Below are 16,996 nucleotides of genomic sequence, written 5' to 3' on the forward strand. Positions count from 1 at the left end.
GTGCCAGAGCAAGCACCAAGGAAGATGGAACTGAAAATAACCAGCTGAGGAGTTCAGGAATACACCTGAGGCCCTTAGGAGACAAAAACAGCTCGTCTAGTAGGAGCACTCTGGATGAGAAAGGATGTGTGCTGTGGTGCAGACTGGAAGTCTGAGTGGAAACAGGCGTGGTGAAGCTTCAAGAAGACAGAAGGTGCCCTCTGGGTGCTCAGTATCCCTGAGTTATTTTTAGAGTATGTCTGCTTACAGCCAGTAGTTATTACTGGAATGTACATGATAGCGATCCCCACTCACTCCTTCAGGTGGCCTGGGAAAGAGGAATGAGGGAATAATCCAGAGTGATTCACAGTGAATTGTGACTATCAATGTGCCTTGTGTCTAGGAGATGATGTGGGGGTCAAGGGAGACTAAGGAAAAGAATGGAGAAGGACAAGTGGCTCTTCCGTTAGCCACAGAGAAGGGGCTACAACTGATCCTGGAATACATCTTGTCTTAAACTGGAGGGAACCACATACATACCAATAACAAGAGTCTCCCAGGCAATTTCTAAGAGGAGGGAAACCGCTAACACATAGCCTAGGTTTAGACAGAATCAAAAACACCCCCTTCAGGGACTATGAGCCTCTTGGAGGAAGTCAACTCTCTGCTCCCTCTCACAGAGAGCAAGCCTCCCAAGGAGAAGCCCTGGCACCTGCGCAGGCAACAGAACCGCCAGGCCTGGCACCTACTCTAGACCAGGAGAAAGGTGCTGAGGAGCAGGCCCTCAGAACTTGATTCTTCAGCTAGCGGGAGAAAAACCCCAACATGTTCTCTTCAACAGTCAGCTATTATCCTTTTACCCAGACTGGAATATGCAGTCCTGTATATTTTCATCTTTGGAACAGGTGGCTTGATATGCAAATAAAGTAATAAGTGTCAGAGCTGTATCCTAGCAGTAGCTACTTTGCAAATGTTACCATGGCACCCATTCAACAGTGTTCTTAGAGGTAGCCACACCTCAGCAGGGGCTTTCTAACTTGGAACAGCAAAGTTCAAATGAACGAATAGACACAAACTGTGAAAGTATCCTGAACCTATTACAAGGTGAATCTTTACAGCACAATTGCCCTCTGAAGCTACTTGAAACAGGGCATGGGACTTAAAGGAGAAAAAAAAGGAAATAGACCATCTCTTCTAACACCTGGAATGTGATCCAAGCCTGGAGACAAATTGATGGTAATTATAACTGCTAACATTTGTTTTTAGCTGCTAACAGATTGTGCACAGATTGTGAAGGGCATTCTCCAATTACTCCAGTGCAAACTGTTCTTTAACAGTACTCACTAAATCCTAGTTGAGTGAAATGAGAGCAGATTGTCCTTATGGTGTGGTTCATTTATGTTAAACTATGGAAAGCTGTCCTCCCACGGTCCCAGTCCAGGGGCCACTCACAGCCAGATGCAGAGAGCCCTCCAGCATGCTGGGCTCTACACATCTCTGTTCTTACTGCCAGCATATCTGCTCTATAGAGTATAACATGTATTTCCCAAGCACAGACAAAGCAAAAGGAAAAGGGCTAGGCAGGAGGTAGGGACACCAGCTGCTGGGGAAACAAGTCTTAAGCAACCTGGCTTGTGAGCCAATCAAGGTTGCTAAGGTAGGTCCTGGGCCTAAACAGGGTACATTTCCACCTGGTTGGGGAGAATAAAATAACAGATACCAAAAGTTAACAAGATAATCTGTGGTCCATAACAAATTGCTACAATAAACCATGAATTCTCTAAGAGTTCAAAGAGGGCAACAGTTCTTTCCTGCTTCCTCTTCAGATGAGGGTGGTCAAAGAACAAGCCCAGAAAGACTGAAAAAGTGAAAACTTCACCAATAGGAAACTATAGTTGGTTGACACTGAAAAGCCGTCAGCAAGAATGAGACCACAGAGCTCCCTCCACTATGTGTCAAAGCCACAGTCCTCTCCATCTCCTTAAAGACAGTAATGATGTGTCATTTCTGGCTAAAACAGCCACAGAAGATGGGGGTGCAAAGGAAGGAGTGCTTAGAAAAGCAATAGGGAGTTACCATTTTGCTACCTTTATCTAAAAACACACAAAGACTTTTGTTTCCCAAAAGGGTAATTATGGGACCATTATATATCGTTAACTCCACATACACATCACCTTAAGAAATAGTAATAAAGACAGAAAAGTGCCTCTTGGTTCTGTTTCCATAACATTTAGCCAAATCAATCTGTAAATTGTCTATGGGTGAGATGAAATTGTAATCTGAGCAGTAACCTGGATGTCCGGTGTACCACCCAGGGGTCGACCACATCAAGGGCACAATATTAAAAAGCATGAGGGTTTGGGCTTGGTTTTGGCAAGTTCTGATGGACAGATCCATCCAGCCTGATGAAGGCTAAGCGAGCAGGAGGTCCAGAGAGGAAACAATGCTCGGGAGCAAGCAGGAAATGGCATCAGGTTCCAAGAGATCGTCCACTGCCAAGGGTTAAATCCAGCTCCCTAGAAGGAAAGCTATGAAAAGGTCTAGGAAGCCTCAGGGCAGGAATTCAGTTACATCAGGAAAATATAGCACTAAGGAAAAAACAAAGCTAATGTCCAATCCTATGGATTAAGATGACACAGCAGAGGCTAGGAGAAATCTAGAATCTGGTAGGTATGTGATGCCAGAGTTACTGCAGGATATTAGCCACTAAGATAATGGTGACATGAATAAAGCCACATTCCACCTATAGCTGGATTGAGGCTTTTAACATATTTTCTGCCCAGGACAGGATTAGCATAGGAACTCTGCAGGTTTCAGGCTAGAGATCAAGTTATATCAAATACAGCAATGAATGAGCTGATCTGGGCTGAGGAAGACAGAAGGTGAACATAGCACTTCCATATGAGAGGCCATAATTTATTTATTAGCACAAGTATTTATACTTGTGATATGATAAGTGAGATTTTGAAAAGTGAAAAATATATTCTGGTGCAATGGTCAGTTTACCTCATTTAAATTTTCTGCCTTATCAGTTTTGTTACCTGACAAAGTTAAATGTAAAAAATGAAACCATAAATACTAGAAGAAAATATGGGGAATACTTAATTATGCTTTGATGAGGAAGGCATTTCTAAATAAAATAAGAAAAAAAATCATAGGAGTAGAGACTGGACCACATAAAAATGTAAAATGTGGTGTAATTAAAATAACAGTGGCATAATTAAAAGGCTGTATAAATCAGGTAAAATATTAGCAACAAATGTGGCAGATTTAATATTCTTGATGCATAAAGACATCTTGCAAACCAATAAGGAAAACCTCACACAAAAAAATAGGCAAAAAATCAAATATATTTCACAGAAGAATAAATACCACAGACCAATAAGCATGTCAAAAAGTGTTCAACTTCACTAGAAATAATAAAGGCACACATTATAACAACAAAAAAATACCAATGCTCACTTCTCAAATTGGGATAAGCAACACTGCAAGAGAATGTGATAAGATTGGTACACCTTCCTAGGAAGCGATTTGACAATGTTTGACCTAATACTATGATTTCTAGTAATCTATTCTAAAAAAAAAAAAAGAATCTCTGATTCTTTATAATAAATATTATATAATATATGCAATAGATAATTTCTTACAGAAATATTCATCAAAGTGTTATAATAATTAAAAGAGGCAAGAAACTGAATGTCACAATTACATAATAAAAAACTAATTAGCCATGAATATTGTGTTTTTTGTTTTTTTTTTTTGAGACCGAATCTCGCTGTCTCACCCAGGCTGGAGTGCAGTGGCGTGATGTTGGCTCACTGCAAGCTCTGCCTCCCGGGTTCACGCCATTCTCCTGCCTCAGCCTCCCAAGTAGCTGGGACTACAGGTGCATGCCACCATGCCCGGCTAATTTTTTACATTTTTAGTAGAGACGAGGTTTCACCATGTTAGCCAGGATTGTCTCTATTTCCTGACCTTATGATCCACACACCTTGGCCTCCCAAAGTGCTGGGATTACAGGCGTGAGCCACCACGCCAGGCCGAATATTGTGTTTTTTAAAGAATTTTTAATAACATGGGAAAATGCTCATGGCACAATATGAAGTGAAAAAAGCAGGGTATAAAACATGACTTTATTTATATTATACGTAACATACACACATAGCAAAAAGACTGGAGGGAATAGACCTGTTAATAGTGATGGAAGGCTGGACATGGTGGCTCACACCTGTAATCCCAGCACTTTGGGAGGCCAAGGTAGGAGGATCACTTGAGCCCAGGAGTTCGAGACCAGTGTGGGCAACATAGCAAGACCGTATCCCTCCTAAAAAATAAAAAAATTATCTGGGCATGGTGGTACATACCTGTGGTCTCAGCTACTTGGGAGGCTGAGGCAGGAGGATCACTTGAGCCCAGAAGGTTGGGGCCACAGTGAGCCATGATCATCTCACTGCACTGCAATCTGAGCAACAGAGCAAGACTGTCTCAAAAACAAACAAAATAGATAGCTCCTAGGGCATTATAGGAACGATAACTGAAGGAATATTTTTTAAAGGAAAAAATCATTACTTAAAGATCTCAGCTTTTTGAGTTTAACATCCCAGAAACTGCTGATTTGAAATATTCTAAAGAACCATATTTGCTTTCTGTAACAGTAATTTTTCAAAAGTCTTCTAACAAGACCCACTCACTGGAAAGAAAACTCTTACATGTCAATGAATGAGTGTCCACAACCCAAAGAATACTCAAGTGGCACTTTCCCAAGAAATCTCTACCATTAAGCAAAAGAGATCCCATGATCCTAGTCTCAAAAAAAACCCAAAAAACCTCCAAATTATTGCCAGTGATTTTAGGAAAGTTGATGTTAAATGCAAGCACACTCAATAGTTCTGCACAATACATTAGATGTTAACATATTCTGAGAAGAAAGATCATGAACAAAATGCAAAACACTTTTTTGGACTTTTATAATTAGGAATAATCTAGATACTTTTACTACTAAGAGTTAATATTTACTGAGTCCTTACTATGTGACAAGCACATTAGTGAAGCATTTTATATTCATTCTATTATTCAATGCTCAAGACAATTTTATGAGATAAGTACTATTAATATCTTCATTTTACAGACAAGGAATCTGTGGCTCCCAAATGTTAAATAACTTGCCAAAAGCCACCAAGCTGATAATTGGCCAAGCCCAAATTTAAAACCAGACAGTCTGTTTCTAGAACTTGCATTGTTAACTCATTTGCTTTACTGACTTGGAATCTATGAAACAGGTAAAGTTGAAGAATGCATGTCTCTTCTGTTTCCTCCCCATGCTCTAGAAGTCTCAATAAAGAGTAATGAATCCTGAGCTTTTAAATCTATGCATATATCACTATCTTTATTATGCTACTTCCTTTAAAGAAAGTATGGTTTAATAAGTTAATGCACTGTCTTCAGTTTTTCCTGCCCTGGTTTTATACGTAATTTCTCTTCCTTGTTTAGGTTTGCAGCTAGAAGACAGTACATCTAGCAATGGAGCCCATATATGAGGAATACCTAGCAAATCATGGAACAATAGTAAAACCTTATTACTGGCTAAGCTTCTCTCTAGATTGCTCTAATTGTCCTTACCATATTCGAACAGGTGAAGAAGCAAGAGTTTCCCTCACAGAATTTTGTCAGATTTTTGGATTCCCTTATGGGACAACATATCCTCAAACAAAACACCTCACATTTTATGAACTAAAAACTTCTTCTGGTAGCCTGGTGCAAAAGGGCCATGCTAGCAGTTGCACTGGGAATTATATCCATCCAGAATCAATGCTCTTTGAAATGAATGGTTATCTTGACTCAGCCATATACAATAATGACAGCATCAGGCATATCATTCTGTATTCCAACAACTCCCCTTGTAATGAAGCTAACCACTGCTGCATCAGCAAAATGTACAATTTCCTGATTACGTATCCAGGCATCACTCTTAGTATTTATTTTTCTCAGCTCTATCATACTGAGACGAACTTTCCTGCCTCAGCATGGAACCGCGAAGCTCTCCGGAGCCTGGCCAGCTTATGGCCACGGGTTGTTTTGAGTCCAATAAGTGGTGGGATTTGGCATTCTGTTCTCTACAGCTTTATTAGTGGTGTCTCACGATCACATGTTTTTCAGCCCATTTTAACTGGGAGAGCACTGGCTGACAGGCACAACGCATATGAAATCAATGCCATAACAGGCGTAAAACCTTACTTCACTGATGTTCTTCTCCAGACAAAAAGGAATCCAAACACAAAAGCTCCGGTGGCTTTAGAGAGCTACCCCTTGAACAATGCCTTTCCTGGACAGTCTTTTCAAATAACGAGTGGACAACTGCAACCCAACCTACCTCCAGACCTCAGGGCTCCTGTTGTTTTTGTACTAGTGCCTCTCAGGGACTTACCACCAATGCATATGGGCCAAAACCCAAATAAACCCAGGAATATCGTAAGGCACTTAAATATGCCTCAAATGTCATTCCAGGAAACCGAGGACCTTGGAAGGCTTCCCACTGGAAGGTCAGTGGAGATAGTGGAAATCACAGAACGGTTTGCAAGTAGCAAAGAGGCAGACGAACAGAAGAAGAAGAAGAAAGGGAAGAAATAAAATATACATTCCTACAGCATGAAACCAATTACCAAGGAACTTATTAGACAGGCAACAAAAATCTGGAAACTTTCTCTCTTAGGGTTGAGCCAAGATGGAGATAAACTGATGCACTAAAAACAAACTTTGAATTATTTACCATATCAACTATTATAAAGTTACACTATTTTAAACATAATCCAAAATGTTTCCATAAGCAACTTGATCTCTCTCCTTTATTTGAAAGTGGCAGTATCAAAATGGAACCATTAGCAACTTGCTAATATTTTGGTGCAGAAAAGGAATCTCATTATTCTATTTTACTCACATCATCTTTCCTCTACAAAAGCCCATGGACAAAATAGCTACCTAAATTTGTTTCAGTAAAAAAATTTACTGTAAAATTGAAAAAAGCCTGAAGCTACTGACATTAAGTGCTGTTTGCAAGGGCAAACCAGTGATTTTCTATTAATTGTTAATCATGGACAGAAGATTTTAGGCAGCTCATTTTTTTCTAAAGTGATTCAAAATAGTTTTGTGTGGGAAAAAGCTCTTCTGCTGATTACATATAGCTATAAAGATTAAAACCTAGCCACCTGTTCAGTTTGATCTTCCCCAGCTCAGACCTCTCCCTTCTGAGCAGATGATAGAAGCAAGATGATACATGAGAACCTCCAATGGCTCCTGTCATCACATACCATATAAAATCCAAGTTCCTCTTACTGGCTTTCAAGGATCCTCCTTTAACTTCCTGTTGCCTTGTCTCGTCAGCAAGATCATAAGTACCTACAGGTCAAGCACTGTCTCTCCCTTCTCTTTAGATTTTCCCTTAGGATCTAGCACATTATCCAGCAAAATGTGAGTAGCAAGGCTGAAATGACATCTCAATAACTTCACCAGTGACTGTGACTCAGCATCCCTTCTCCACCCCAGCTGAAAGCCTGCTTCACCATCCTGCAAGAGATGTTTTTTCTTTTTGTTAGCATCCATTCCCCCTTCTAATGCAGCTCCCAATGAATAATGTGTGTTTTACTTCTCTTTTCTGACTCCATCCTCGTCACCAGTGAATATTTGTACCTTCTCTTAAAATCTTCAAAACACACTTCTAGGAAGTGCTCCTTGACTAATCCTCTAAGCACTTAAATGAAAAGCACTTTGCTTATGCTTATTTCACATTTGCTGCCACTTGCCTCTTTGAAATATGTAAAGATACATTACAAGAAAAATGTACATTTACTTGTAACTTGCTATTAATTTTTTTCTTTATATCTATATATAAAGTAATCCTAAGCTAATAGAAGAGTTTGCCATGACATTAAAACATTTAATACTCCATAAAAGAGGAGGAGAAAGAAAAATATATTTTAGGAATAGCAATTAGTATTGTGGTTAAAATAAACATGAATAAAAATTTTAAAACAAAGTTCTATTGTTAGCATACAAATTTTAATGGAATTACTGGAATATAGTTTTATTGTAGGTATATAGTGAGTATTATTTAAAGAAGTACTGTTGAGGTTTATTTTTATTTCATGAAATCCTATGTCCACAATTTGGGATACTCAGTTAAAAAGATCCCAACATGACAAATCCAGCATCTCTGATCATTATTAAAATAGATCCAATTTGTTGCCAGAAAATGGCAGACTACGACATGAACCAGGCTACAGAGAATCCAATTAGAAACATGGTCTGAAATACATGATGAACTGAACCTGGATATCAGTGGTATATAGCAAAAGGAGAAGTTGCCAGAACTATAGGAAAGAAAAGTGCCTTTGGCAGTTAAACTTTTGTACTGGTTCGATAAGACTAGGGCTACGAAGAAGATTACTGACAGGTCGTTAAGTCCAGGCCGATACAGCCAACCTTAGACAAAAGACTGTTAGAAGAGCATAAAGATATACTGCCCAAGGCAAGTAATCTGTTTCCTCATCTGTAAAACAAGAAATGTGGGCTAGTTCATCTTTAAGATTCCTTTCAGCTCCATCTGCTATAAGAAGGCATATAGCAAAGCAATAGTTCCACAAAGTGAGATCCTGCAGTGCAGTGATTAGCTTTCCTTGCTCACTACACAGTGATTCTTGGTCATGTCAGGCTGGCCAGGGATTGAGACAGAGAAGTTGGGTTGCTCCACCCCTCTTCAGCCAACTGGCAGTGGTGATATGGAAGAATATCTCTGCCACCACACATACAGAAATAATGGAAATAAAGAAAATAGAAGTAAATTAATGTAGCTAGTAATATGATGATCTGGAAAAGGCATTGGGATATATCCCAACAAAACAATGAGACTGCAGAGAGGGACACATTATCTTGGTGAATCTACCAAGGTCCAGGGTTTGGGGGTCTTAGCTTTGTATGCTCAACTACCTACTTAGTAAGTACAGGAAGAATGGATTTACTCATCGGAAGCAAGTTTGGATTAACAAAGCTCTTGAGATCGACATGTAAGGACAAAAAACCAATGTACTGATTTCCTGTAAGACTTATAACTGGATATGCAAGCATATATACAAGTCATCCAGGTTACATAGCCTCTCCATGTAGATAAGCTACATGGCGAGCCAAATTATCATAAGGTTGCCTTATGGATTAGAGGAGTCCATTATGTGACTCAAATGTTTAGTGCTATCAGATTCTGCTTTAGTAGTGGTGACTGACATCTGCTTAGAATGAAGTGGTGGATGGGGTATGCACAAGGGCATCTCTTTCCTGGACAGTGTTTGGGAGGGTCTAGGCAGCAAGAGACAACACAAACCTCTATGACCAACTCCTGCCATAGCATCAATTTTCTATGTGACTAGAAATCCGTTTTCTATGTTTTATCAAGCTACAATCCAATTTATATAATACTAAATAGATTAGAATTCATCAAGCTATAATCTAATCCTGCTGATCTGACAGCAAATCCTATTTCTTTAAACTGCCATTACATCTTTTTTTATTCATAGTATAAGCAATCCAAAAAGTTTAAGTCCCAGAATGGAATCTTACTCTTCTTATTGGTTTTTAAGGAAAGCCACATAAATAAATTTACAAATTAAAAAAATAAAATAAAATAATTTTAAAAGGAAAGCTACATCATAACCTATACTAATTTAAAATAATTTTATTCGGCCAGGCGTGGTGGCTCCCGCCTGTAATCTCAGTACTTTGGTAGGCTGAGGCAGGAGCACTGCTTCAGCCCAGGAGGTAGAGGCTGCAGTGAGCTATGATCACACCACTACACTCCAGCCTGTGCAACATAGCAAGACCCTGTTTCTAAAAAATAATATTATCATTATTACTAACATTGAGTGAGAGCTGTATGTCAAGTATTTTTCTAAGCACTTACATGTATTAATTCATTTAATCCTCCCAATAATCCTATGAGGTAGATATTATTATAATACCTACTTTACAAATAAGGAAATTGTGCCACAGATAATTTATGTAACTGCCCAAGTAGCAAATAAAGGCTGAGCTGAGCGTTAAACCCAAGAAGTTGAGCTCCAGAATCCATGTTCTTAATCATTATGCCTTAATGCTTCTCTAAATAATAACAATGCAGATTCACTACAAAGTCTGAAAGAATCCATATTTATTTAGGACCTGTCCTGTAGCTTTTCTGTCATTCTGCTCAAACCACAGTACCAATGGGCATCCTCTAAACTATGGAAGCCAGGTAGGCAGGGTGGGCTAGGGTGGAAAACTTTAGTAGGTTCTAGATCCCAGAACTTTGGCCCTCCTCCACTCCCCTGTTGCCCAGGACCTCATGCCAAACATAAATCCCAAGATTATCTTATCTTAGGTGTCCCTGACTTTCAGGGATGTACTAAATCTGGGACCCAAGGCAATGGAACATTGTTTTATTGCATTGTTTAGTTAAAGTTAAGTGCAAATGGTTCCTCAAAAAATTAAAAAGAGAATTAATATATCATCAGGCAATTCCACTTCTGGGTATAAAAAACAAGGTCTTGGCCAAGCACGGTGGTTCATGCCTGTAATCCTAGCACTTTGGGAGGCTGAGGTGTGAGGATCGTTTTAGCCCAGGAGTTCAAGACCAGCCTGGGCAACATAACAAGACCCTGAATCTATTTTAAAAAGTAAAGTAATTTTTTTTATAAAACAGGACCTCGGGCTGGGCGTGGTGGCTCACGCCTGTAATCCCAGCACTTTGGGAGGCCGAGGTGGGCGGATCACGAGGTCAGGAGATCAAGACCATCCTGGCTAACATGGTGAAACCCCTTCTCTACTAAAAATACAAAAAGTTAGCCGGGCATGGTGGCATGCACCTATAGTCCCAGCTATTTGGGAGGCTGAGGCAGGAGAATCACTTGAACCCAGGAGGCGGAGGTTGCAGTGAGCCAAGATTGCACCACTGCACTCCAGTCTGGCAACAGAGTGAGACCCCGTCTCAAAATAAATAAATAAATAAATAAATAAATAAATAAATAAAAAACAGGACCTCAAAGAGATAGTTCTACACCCATGTTTATAGCAGTATTATTCACAATAGCCAAAAGGTAGAACCGAACCAAATGTCCATTGACAGATGAATGGATACCCACAATGTGGTATATACATACAATGGAATATTATTCGGCTTTAAAAAGGAAGGAAATCCATCCACGTGCCACAACATGGATCAATCTTGAGGACATTATGCCGAGTTAAATAAACCAGTCAAAAATAGGCAAACACCATATGATTCCACTTACATGTGGTAAGTAGAAAATGGTGGTTGCCAGGGGCTGGGGAGCAGGGAACAGGGAGTTATTGTTTAATGGGTACAGAGTTAATTTTGTGAGATGAAAAGAGGTCTGGAGATGGATGTTGGTAGTAGTTGTACAACAATGTGCTTAGTACTACTTAATTGTACACTTCAAAATGGTTAAGATAGTGACTTTATTATATCTATTTTATCATAATCTTTTTTAAAAATTGAATTACTAGTTGACACCTACTGGTCTCTCTAAATACAAAAAAAGTGACATCTTTTCTGTTAGACTCAATATTAGAAATCAGGCTCTATGTCTAGTCTCAAAATACAGAGATAAGGTAAGGAAAGTTCACAGAAATATCTAAAAAACAAATATCCTTTAAAAAATCATTACAATAACAAGGTTTTTTTAGGTTCACAATTTACAGCTCATTTCAAGCTGTTATATGGGTTTATTTAGGCCTTTGATACTTGGTTATATACTTATTTTTAGAAAAAAGTAAGTATTATAATTTGGAATAATGAAAAAGATACTGAAAGTAGAGAGTGGTGATTAAATGCACAAACCCCAGAATCTGACAGACTCAGTTCCCACATCATTCTGCCACTTGCTGATTGAATATCATTGGCCAAATTACATAACCTCTCTGAACTTTAGTTTACTCATTCATAAAATGGGAACACTAATTTCTAGGCTATAGAGCTACTCTGGGATTAAATAATGCAAGTAAAGGGTTTATTTACCAAGTGTCTGACACACAATAAACTTATTAAGTGGTTGCTATTATTAATAAAATATGAACAGGATAAGTATAAATAGTAGGAAGTTATAAGGATTGCAGGATCTTTCAAATTTTATCAAACCTATGAGTCTTAGATAGTTGACTTCTTATTTTCTTTAAGAAGTAAAGATACGTTACTAGAATTTGTGATAATCAGGTTGGGGAAGAAAAAGTTGATTTCAGTGTTTTGCTTAAAGAGTTAATAGTGGTAAGGAGAAAAGAAAAATGTCCATGGTCATGGAAGATACTAAAATAATTATAAGAAAACATTTTGTGCAACTTCTTGCCAATAAATTGGCAATCTAGATGAGATGCATGATTTTCTAGAAACCATAAATTCTAAAATTGATTCAAGAAGAGAAAGAAAATCAAACAAATCAATAATCATAGAAGAAAAGAATAACCAAAGATCTACCTCTAAAAATATCAGCAAGCCCAGGTAGTTTTGCAGCACATTCTGTAACCTTCAAAGACCAAATAGCATGATAATTTTTCATCATTTAAACTATTGCGGAGCATATAAAAAAAGGTGGAAATCTAAACTCATCTACAAAGTTAGGCTAACACTAATATCAAAACTGGATAAAGATAGCACAAATAAATAAAACTAAGGACAAATCTTACTTAAAAACAGAAATTATGGCCAGGTATGGTGGGGTGGCTCATGCCTGTAATCTCATCATGTGGGAGACCAAGGCGGGAGAATCGATTAAGGCCAGGAGTTGAAGACCAGCTTGGGCAACATAGGGAGACACTGTATCTACAAAACAAAATTTTTAAAGGCAGCACGCAGTGCCTCACACCTATAATCCTAGCACTGTGAGACGCCGAGGCTGGCAGATTGTTTGTGGTCAGGAGTTCAAGACCAGCCTAGGCAACATGGCAAAACCCCACGTCTACAAAAAATACAAAAATTATCTAGGGGTAGTGGCGTGGCTCCTGTGGTCTCAGCTACTTGGTAGGCTGAGGTGGGAGGATGGCTTGAGCCTGGGAGGTCAAGGCTGCACTGAGCCAAGATCATACCACTGCCCTCCAGCCCGGGCAACAGAGATCCTGTCGCAATTTTTAAAAAAAAATTCTGAAACCATATAAACAAAATATAAACTAATCAAATCCAGCAAGTAATTAAAATGGTAATATTTCACAACCAAATAGAGTTTATTCTAGAAATGTGGGAATGTTTCAGTGTAGAAAAATATATATATTCACTACATTCATAAATTCAAAGATAGAGACTATATGATTTTTATCATTAGATCTCCATCAAAGGCATTTGATAATTTTAGCGGTCATTTCTAAAAGTCATAAAGCAAAAGTCAATATAATGTCAACTTGTGAAATACCAAAGACATTTCCATTGAAACAGGAACAAAGCGGAAAAGCCCAGCACTCAATTTTTCAACACTCTCTTCAAGATTCTAGCAAACACAAGATAAAATAAGTGACAGAAATATTGGAAAAGAAGATGTAAATTATCATTACCTCAAATATTATACAGTGTGATAAGAGATGCAACCTTAAAACGACTGTTAGCATTAATAAAATACCCCAGTGCTGAGAAAGAATACAGGATAAATATGTTTTAAAGTCCATAGCTTTCATTTTATATCATCATAAGCCGTTAAAAAAAACAAATGAAAAAAGTCTCATTCACAATATTTTAAAAATAAGAGTTATTCTTTGGCACTAAATCTTTTTCCTGAGGCAAGAGATTAACAATTTTTTTAATCTTTGAAGTATTAATATATAAATAAAGGTTTATGAAAGTTGCAGATACCAGGATGAAATCAGTTTTTGTCAAACACAAACTAGAGCCAGGGGAGCACAAAAGGAATAGGGTTGATGATTGCATGGACGAGATAAAAGACATTTTTGGAAGTCCTGTCTCAAGGACTTTCTAAAATAAGAAATTCTGTAGGACTGCGGCAATTCAGATAAAATGCTCTCAAAACAACATCTGCCCAGTAACAGCATCTCCTCCTCTAAAATGGCGCCAACTCTGACTTTGAGTATCCAAAACCAATGTCTGTTTCCAAGCAGCTTATATGAACTTCTCCTTTTGCCAAATAAAAATTTCCCTTTGGCCAGGCACAGTGGCTCACACCTGTAATCCCAGCACTTTGTGAGCCCGAGGCGGGCAGACAAGGTCGGGAGATCAAGACTATCCTGGCCAATATGGTGAAACCCCGTCTCTATTAAAAATATAAAAATTAGCTGGGCGTGGTGGCGTGCGCCTGTAATCCCAGGTACTTCAGAGGCTGACGCAGGATAATGCTTGAACCAGGAAGTCGGAGGTTGCAGTGAGCTGAGATTGTGCCACTGCACTCCAGCCTGGTGACAGAGCAGACTCCGTCTCAAAAAAAAAAAAAAAAGAAAAAAAGAAAAATGTTTCCCTTTATCCTCCCTTCTTTGATGCATATGTAGCTTGCCACAGCTATGCATCTCAGGTTATAATCCTCTTTTCTAATTCCCAAATAAATTCAACATATTTAGAGATTTTTTTTCCCTGATTTTTTTTTTTTTTGGCTTACAGGTTTTTAGTTGACAAGTTTCAGTAGAGAGTTCACCCTATCCCACTTTAATGTGTAATCATAAAATTATGTAAAGAAAAAACCTGAAACAAAGAAAAAATGAAATTCTGAAGATTCATGTTTTAAAGTTTAACACAGAACCAGTTGATGTAGATATTCATAGGAGCATTAAATCATAAGATAGTCTATGGACAACATGCTAAAAATCTTTTTATATTTCAGTAATTATGTTACCAGAGAACCCTGGTATTAAAGTATCCTTACCAGAATTGAAATTCACTTATTTATATTTATAATACGTTTTACATATTTGATTAACATTGATTTTGCACTTCTATTTCAAATAATAAAAATAAATAATGTCATGTTGCAGGATTCAATGTCTTTTTTTTTTTTTTTTTTTGAGATGAAGTGTCTTGCTCTGTCGCCCAGGCTGGAGTGCAATGGCACGATCTCAGCTCACTGCCATCTCCGCCTCCCAAGTTCAAGCAATTCTCCCACCTCACCCTCCCAAGTAACTGGGACTACAGGTGTGCACTACCACCCCCAGCTAATTTTTTGTATTTTTGCAGAGACAGGGTTTCCCCATTTTGGCCAGGCTGGTCTTGAACTCCTCACCTCAAGTGATCTGCCCGTCTTGGCTTCCCAAAGTGCTGGGATTATAGGCATGAGCCACCACGCCCAGCCAGGATTCAATGTCTTTATTTGTTGTTTAAGTATTTAGTGGCAAGTTTGGGGAAGAGAAGCACATGTTAGAATCCTTGGTTTAAAATGTCTGAAAAGAAAGACCTATTATAGCCTTACTAAAGTCCCTTCTAACTGAAAAGATCCTTGGCTGTTTGCATCATCACAGAAAATAAGGAACTACATATACGGCATTAACCTTGAGAAAATTCAGATTCAGTCCTGCTTCAGTATTGAACCAAACCAGGTTATTTGCACAAGTAAAATGTCTCAAAACCTTATAAATCTTTTATATCAGGGTAAGCACTCATTTGAAAAATTAAAGTAAGGAAAATAATATTACCTAAGATGAATTAAGTATCATGATTAACATTAAAAATTTAGAATTTGCAAGGAAGTGAAATGAGTTTTCTAGTTAAAAGATAATTAAAGACAGATTTCTCCACATACACACAAAAATTTCCCTAAAGCTTTATAAAGATTTAACTAGCTAATAAGGTAGAGAAGCAATTTATGTGCCCATTAAAAATACTCAATCTCTGAATGTTAGTCCAAAATTAACTTGTCAGAACATTAAATCATTGGCTAGAAACGTGTTGAGTACCTACTATGTACTAGGCACTTAGATCATTGTGAGACAATAAAAAATACTGCATTAGAAAAGGACATTTTTCACATCTTAAATGCAATAAGCATTATTTGGCTGGCAATTAATTACATTTAACACATTAAACATATACAGCAAAATTCTGAGCAATCAAAATAATTATACCCTTGAGCAATCGATTATTTAAATTTCTTTCACTATTCCCTTAAGCTGATTTCTACTCTGGGATTCTTTCATAGTTCTCAAATAAGAAAATAAAAAATTTCCTAAATAAGGCAATACAAAAGAATAGAAATGTAAGAGAAGAGATGTATTAGCTCTTGAATCCCTGTTTCCATTTGCTGTCAATAGTGCCTCTAATGTTCGATTTTCTCTTCAAAGAAAGATCTTGATTTAAAAGAAGAAAAAGTACAATCACCTTTAACAGCTAAAGTATACTGATTAGCATCTACTAAAGTTAGCAAAGACTGAAACTGAAAAAAAAATTGTAAAATCTTTATTCTAAGTTATATAACACCATTCACCATAGTAATGATTTTATACTTTGGTATATGGCTTTTTAAAATAAATATTGCCAACAGGTAAAAATTTTTCCTTTGCTGTCTTAAGGCAGTCCTAAGAGAATTTTTACCAGTGTGTGTGTTCGTAACTTGAATGTTAATTTAAAGCAACGTTACTTCTATCACCTAAATGATATACTTATAGAAGAGTGGTTTAATTGGGAACAGAAAAACGCCACATTGCTTCTTCCCAAGAAAAAGGGATGTATTCCATTCTCCAGGTCTCTCTCCCACTCTCTATTTGTATATAATATACTGCATAGATAAATATACACACATGTATATATGTATTTTTTTGAGCTTAAAGAAGACTGGACATATGTATTTACATGTATATATCCAACAAATATTTAATTTTGAGATCTCTCTCCCTCTTCTGATTTATTATTCTCAGTATGATTCTCAAACTGTACAGTCGTTCACATTTCATTCATTCATCAAACACGTATCGAGTCCCTTCTGCATGCTTAGCTTTTTGTCAGATGGAAGGAAGATACAAAAGAAAAACTGTTTCTGCCCTTCAGAATCTTTCCATCTCTTCT

General features: G+C 37.7%; 2 protein-coding genes across 4 annotated transcripts in view; one reads left to right on the plus strand and one right to left on the minus strand.

Annotated features, from left to right (window-relative positions):
* RGL1 (ral guanine nucleotide dissociation stimulator like 1) overlaps positions 1-16,996 on the minus strand; it is a 283,782-nt gene that overhangs the window by 265,588 nt on the left and 1,198 nt on the right. The window contains exon 1 of one of the 3 annotated variants that reach the window (XM_058430932.1): positions 840-855. The exons of the other annotated variants lie outside the window; for them this stretch is intronic. The gene's annotated coding sequence lies outside the window, so the exon portion shown is untranslated. Of the gene's footprint in view, positions 1-839; positions 856-16,996 lie in introns of those variants that run through there. 3 annotated transcript variants of the gene reach the window in all.
* On the plus strand, positions 408-8,008 carry APOBEC4 (apolipoprotein B mRNA editing enzyme catalytic polypeptide like 4). The gene is made up of 2 exons (XM_032136388.3): positions 408-1,215; positions 5,470-8,008. Exon 2 carries the CDS (start codon positions 5,500-5,502, stop codon positions 6,604-6,606), a length of 1,107 nt encoding a protein of 368 aa, XP_031992279.1. The 5' UTR covers positions 408-1,215; positions 5,470-5,499; the 3' UTR covers positions 6,607-8,008.

The sequence above is a fragment of the Hylobates moloch genome, unplaced genomic scaffold (genome assembly GCF_009828535.3).
Source record: "Hylobates moloch isolate HMO894 unplaced genomic scaffold, HMol_V3 SCAFFOLD_18, whole genome shotgun sequence".
NCBI lineage: Eukaryota > Metazoa > Chordata > Mammalia > Primates > Hylobatidae > Hylobates > Hylobates moloch.

What these genes read in the sequence shown, in the direction of transcription:
- APOBEC4 (XM_032136388.3), top strand. Translation starts at nt 5,500, where the DNA reads ATGGAGCCCATATATGAGGAATACCTAGCAAATCATGGAACAATAGTA.